Below are 5880 nucleotides of genomic sequence, written 5' to 3'. Positions count from 1 at the left end.
GTTGTGAGATGATTAATGATTTCGCTGGGGACTTACTGTCTACTTGGTCTTATTGCTGATCCCTGAGACACCTTTCTCAAAAATCACAGCTTTGTTTAACTAATCAGAAAAGCTAATGGAAAAGCAACTGTCCACTGCTCGATCTGGTTTCCCAACATCTGGCACTAAATTCTGCCAGCAATGAGGATGATACATTGGTGACAGTGTTGTGTTTTGGAGCTCAGCATTATCTGCAGAATAGTTATGCACCCTTCTTGCTTTATCTTAGGTCCTTATGTGGCACCCCTTACCATAACACTTGAGTACCCTTACACTTTTTAAATTATAGTTATCTTCACAACACCTGTCAGGTAAGGAATTATCCAGTTTACAAATGGGGAATTTAGGCACATAGAGATTAAATGACATGGCCAATGTCACACAGGAAGTCTATGGCACAGCCAGGAGGCAATCTGGGTTCAGTTGATTCCCAGTCTAGAACATACTTGGCATGCATATAAAATACAGTAACTTTATGTCATCAGAAATAAATGCAAAGGATTACTACTACTATGAACAATAAAAGGATATAAGCCAAGGCTTTAGTTGGGGATTGGTCCTGCTTTGAGCAGGGGGTTGGACTAGATGACCTCCTGAGGACCCTTCCAACCCTGATATTCTATGATTCTATGATTCTATAAGGCATCAGATTGATTTAAGGACTTCTTTAAGACTCTTAAAGCAGCTGTAGTTGTAAGAAGTGGTGGTAATGATGCAGAAAATCCATTGCGGAGGAGTGTGAGGGGAATAAAACTATTCTGAAAAGATAAGGAAGCAAAACAAAGTCTAATTTCCCGTAACTGTAGGGAGCTGTGCTGCATCTGAAACTGTTTGGCTATGTGATGTGCAGTTCTGAAATGTAATCAGCATCTCCTAGACTTTCACTGTTCCTTAGCCTTATTGGCTGAAGGCAAAGCAGAGGAGGAGCATGCCTCTGAATACTCTTTCACCCTCTACACACCATAAAACAGGCAGCAAGCATACACTGCCTGACAGAGTGGTGCTTGCGGTTTGAAATTGGTTTCCACTCAGCAGCAGTCACTTTTACCTCTCCTAATGGAAGACAAGAAAATACCTGAATGCATCAGTATAAAATATAAGTGATGTGGGGGGGAAAAACAAAACAGCTGTAGATTGAATATCATGGAACTTGATAACCATGCTAAATGTGATGATTATTAGAAACTGCATCTGTAAGAGACAAAACCAGCATGTCAGAGTCTGAATCCTGCTGTTTGATGTCATGCTAGAGTTTTAACTGCTTTCTCCCTTTGTGCTAACTTTGCAAGTGAAAAGTCTCAGGAGGACTACAAGGAAACCAAAAAGAAACTTGATATTTAAAAGGCAGCAAACTGGAAAAATACCACTTGGGGTTGGATCGGCACTTCATAAGATGAACGTCACACGCCACCATGACATGTACCAGCCTCTGCGCTTCTGGAACCACAGCTATGGATTGCATGGTGGTGCCAATGAGTCAAGTGGAAAAGGTTACTCCTCTGGAGGGTGCTATGAACAACTTTTTGTGGCCCCAGAAGTGTTTGTGACTCTGGGCATCATAAGTTTATTGGAGAACATTTTGGTCATTGTGGCAATAGCCAAGAACAAGAATCTGCATTCACCTATGTACTTTTTCATCTGTAGTTTGGCAGTGGCTGACATGCTAGTGAGTCTGTCAAATGGATCAGAAACTATTGTAATCACCCTGTTAAACAATACAGACACTGATGCACAAAGTTTCACCGTAAACATTGACAATGTCATTGACTCGGTCATTTGCAGTTCCTTACTTGCATCCATTTGCAGCCTGCTTTCAATAGCTGTGGACAGGTATTTTACCATCTTTTATGCTCTCCAGTATCATAACATTATGACAGTGAAGCGTGTAGGGATCATCATAACATGCATCTGGGCTGCTTGCACGGTTTCAGGCATTTTGTTTATTATTTACTCAGACAGCAGCATTGTCATCATCTGTCTTATCAGCATGTTCTTCACCATGCTAGTTCTCATGGCCTCCCTCTATGTCCACATGTTCATGCTGGCCCGACTGCATATCAAAAAGATTGCAGTTCTTCCAGGGGCTGGCACAATTCGTCAAGGTGCCAACATGAAGGGAGCCATCACTTTGACCATCTTGATAGGGGTTTTTGTGGTGTGTTGGGCCCCATTTTTCCTCCACTTGATTTTCTACATCTCCTGCCCCCACAACCCATATTGTGTGTGTTTCATGTCCCACTTTAACTTGTACCTTATTCTCATCATGTGCAATTCCATCATTGATCCCCTTATCTACGCATTCCGGAGTCAAGAGCTCAGGAAAACCTTCAAGGAGATCATTTGCTGCTATTGCCTGCGAGGGTTCTGTGACTTGTCTGACAAATACTAAATGGAAACAGAGAAGCTACTGTGCATACACACCACAGACCTCTAAACCTTCTAGTACTTTTCTCAACAGAACCTGGGCTATGTCTTTAATAATGAATCCCTCTCTCCTGCAGTTATAAGTCTCATTCATGTATAATTTATACCTCTGTGTAGTACTTGTGCAAGCTACAGCTGTGATTATTTAACTTTGCGGGAAAAAAAGCTCACCAGTCCGTAAGTAAAAGAAAAATGTAATCTTTCTGGATTGTGAAATACTAATAAACATGATTATCTGTAGGTCCTAGATGTTGGGAAATAACTTAATTGCCTTACTTAAAATACACATATATTACTCTCCACACTTATCCTAATTCTGTTAATCTAAAAAACAGAGGCAGTTAGTTACTTTCATCCATGTATTAAATTATACACACATGAAAATTTAAAACGTAGTTAGGCTAATGATGAGTGCGTCTATATTGTATTTGTGTAATGGTGGCTTGAATTATATATTTTAAATGGACATGTTTCATTGAGATCACTCAGTTCAATAAAAGAAAAGGAGGACTTGTGGCACCTTAGAGACTAACAAATTTATTTGAGCATAAGCTTTCGTGAGCTACAGCTCACTTCATCAGATGCATTCAGTGGAAAATACAGTGGGAGATTTATATACATAGAGAACATGAAACAATCTATGTATATAAATCTCCCCACCGTATTTTCCACTGAATGCATCCGATGAAGTGAGCTGTAGCTCACAAAAGCTTAGGCTCAAATAAATTTGTTAGTCGCTAAGGTGCCACAAGTACTCCTTTTTTTTTGCGAATACAGACTAACACGGCTGCTACTCTGAAACCTGTCAGTTCAATAATTAGCTTCATCATAGTGGTTCAAAATAATTGAATAAAGCTCCTTTCCACTGATGCATGTACTGTCAAAAATGAATGAGATTTTTACACCCTTGCCACACAAGGTGATAGCTAGATATATAATGTTTTACAGAATAGTGGTTGCTGTATGACTGAGGTTCAGTTTAGCAAATGGAGATATTTTCCTAGAGTGACATTTAGTGCTAGATAAAGTTGCCAGACTGACATCACTGGAGACTCTGTTTATCTGCAGAACAGATGTAATATGGATAGGGTTGGCAGAATTTTTGAATTTTTTTATAATTTTGATGGATAATATCAATGTCTATTTTAAAGCATTGTTTCCTATTTTTATCAATTTAAATTTTCCCAGTTCTGGGAAATTATGGCAGTCAGACAAGAATTGTTTCATAGCAATACATGTTGAGATTCAAAAAGTTAAATTTTTATAACCACTAAAACACAAATTATCAATATCACACATCAAAATATATCTAGTAAATAGCCTTAAATCAAACTGTAAGTTCTCAAGCAACATTTTTCTTACTTTGCCTCTCTGTAAAGTTTGATTATTATTGATGGAGATATTTTTTCATTGGTTTGTGTGTGTGTGTGTGTGTGTAAAAATCCACATTTATTGATATTTAACAATAAAAAAATCTAATCCTTCCGAACTTAAATATAGGCATTGAAAGCACAAGCTTCTATATGTAGACTTACCTTGGTACCAGGGGATCCATCTCGAGGGTTAAAAGGCAACTTCAGTCTCTGAGTATTTTCTGTCCTTCCCCTCTCTAACAAGACTACTAGTATGGGTGTCACTTGTGGTTGTAAGTGGGATGCAGGCACCTTTTATTATACAAATAGTACCACAGTATTCAGTAGTAATTGCCCTAAATTCTGCAGTACTGCTATGTAAGGTGTAGTGGTTCACACCATTATTGTAGAATATTGTTTATAGTGCTTTCTTTTTAACAAAATCACCCGTCAGCTAGGACATGCACCGAGATGATTAATTCATTCCTCATATGCCACTGAGGACATTGCTTGGTGAGACTGTGTAGTAAAATGGAAGGGTCACTGGCTTGTGAGTCTGGAACCCTGGTTCTACTTCCAGTGGTGCCAGTGACCTGTGTCTAATCATTTTGTCTCTCCATTCCAAAACCAAATACTATAAACCCAGTGAATTCAAAGTTAAGGGAAACCTTAAAATAAATACAAACCTGTTCAAGTATGAAAACGCACAATTAGTGCACCCAAACAACCCTAAGTCTGCCCTGCAATGACACCAGGCGATAAATAAATATATGTTTATGATTAAAACCTGTTAATATTTTTGTACCTAAATTAGATTAAACTGATGTTTAAAGACACATTAGACTTTTCTTTTTTTCTTTTTATTTCATGCTGTGGAGCCATCTGAAAAGCATTTTCTTATTTTAACCTTTAACCTGGAAAAGATGCAGCTTCCACAAGGGGAAAGCAATTAGTTCATCAAGAAATTTCTATTTCCACAACAAAAATGTCAAAGCTACACATGTATTTGCCCCAAAAGTGCTTTTTTACCATATGTCTTCACTCTAGATTAAAGCAATTAATATTTAAAAACACATTTTGTAATTAGAGTACCATCAGTTTATAGAGGTATATTGATGTTTTTTATGTTACATGATGCAAATTTTCTAAATTATTTTATTTTGCAAAGGTTATAAAATAACTTTGCAAAACCATAACAAAGAGGGTTTTTTTTTAAAGTACCTAAAAATCCAGCTTCCTCTTTCTCTGCAGATTAGCTCAAAGATCAGGGTGAGTATCACAAGCCTAAATTTTTAAAAATGACTCACTTTTTGGATGCATGACTTTAGATGTTTTAAAAGTCTTAAATTTCAGTGTGTGTGTGTGCTCAACACTAGAAATGATCAGAAATGGATTTTCCATCCCACAAAAAAAAATTGAGATTTCAATATTTTTTAATATTGATTAGGGATGAACAGCCACAATTTAATGCTTTTTATTAAATTAAATTCTAAAAAAATATTTTCGGATTAATCAAAATATTTTGGTTTCATATTGATCTGTGTGAATATTTCAAAATGAAAACTTGTTTCTAGAAGAAAAATCAAAACTTTCTGTTCTGAAAATGTTAAATAGGATCTTTTTACATTTTCAAGATGTTTTCCCTAAACTATTTGTTAAAATCAATACAACTTCATGAAAAATGTCAATTTAGTTGAAGCAGTGTTTTTCTGAAGGAAAACTGTTTAGATGAATATTTTTCAATGAGCTCTACTCACTACTTTCTGAAAATCAGGCCTCTTTAAGGTTTGTCAAGTTAGGCATCCAAGAATGGAGGCATCAAAATCACTAGCTACTTCTGAAAATTTAGGCCAGAGTGTCTACATTATTATTACTAATATAGTGGGTGGTGCTGCATGTAGAGGGACATCTAATGAATGTATGACTTTGGGAATCTCAGTATTTTGGACAAGTTTAAAATCATTTATGTGCTGACAGCTACTAATATTTGTCTATTTGAGACATTCAGTAAGATGGTACAGAAAGGATATGTACAGTATCTTGATAATATCAACCCATACAATAT

General features: G+C 36.7%; 1 protein-coding gene across 1 annotated transcript; it reads left to right on the top strand.

Annotated features, from left to right (window-relative positions):
- The first annotated feature begins 1035 nt into the window (after positions 1-1035).
- MC4R (melanocortin 4 receptor) lies at positions 1036-2616 on the top strand. Its single transcript, XM_038391091.2, has one exon. The coding sequence runs from the start codon at positions 1433-1435 to the stop codon at positions 2426-2428; it is 996 nt and encodes a 331-aa protein (XP_038247019.1). The 5' UTR covers positions 1036-1432; the 3' UTR covers positions 2429-2616.
- Positions 2617-5880: the final 3264 nt, after the last annotated feature.

Source organism: Dermochelys coriacea, chromosome 2 (genome assembly GCF_009764565.3).
Source record: "Dermochelys coriacea isolate rDerCor1 chromosome 2, rDerCor1.pri.v4, whole genome shotgun sequence".
In the NCBI taxonomy this organism is placed as follows: domain Eukaryota; kingdom Metazoa; phylum Chordata; order Testudines; family Dermochelyidae; genus Dermochelys; species Dermochelys coriacea.
The sequence above is the reverse complement of the archived record's forward strand: the minus strand, read 5'-3'. Positions and strand labels throughout refer to the sequence as shown.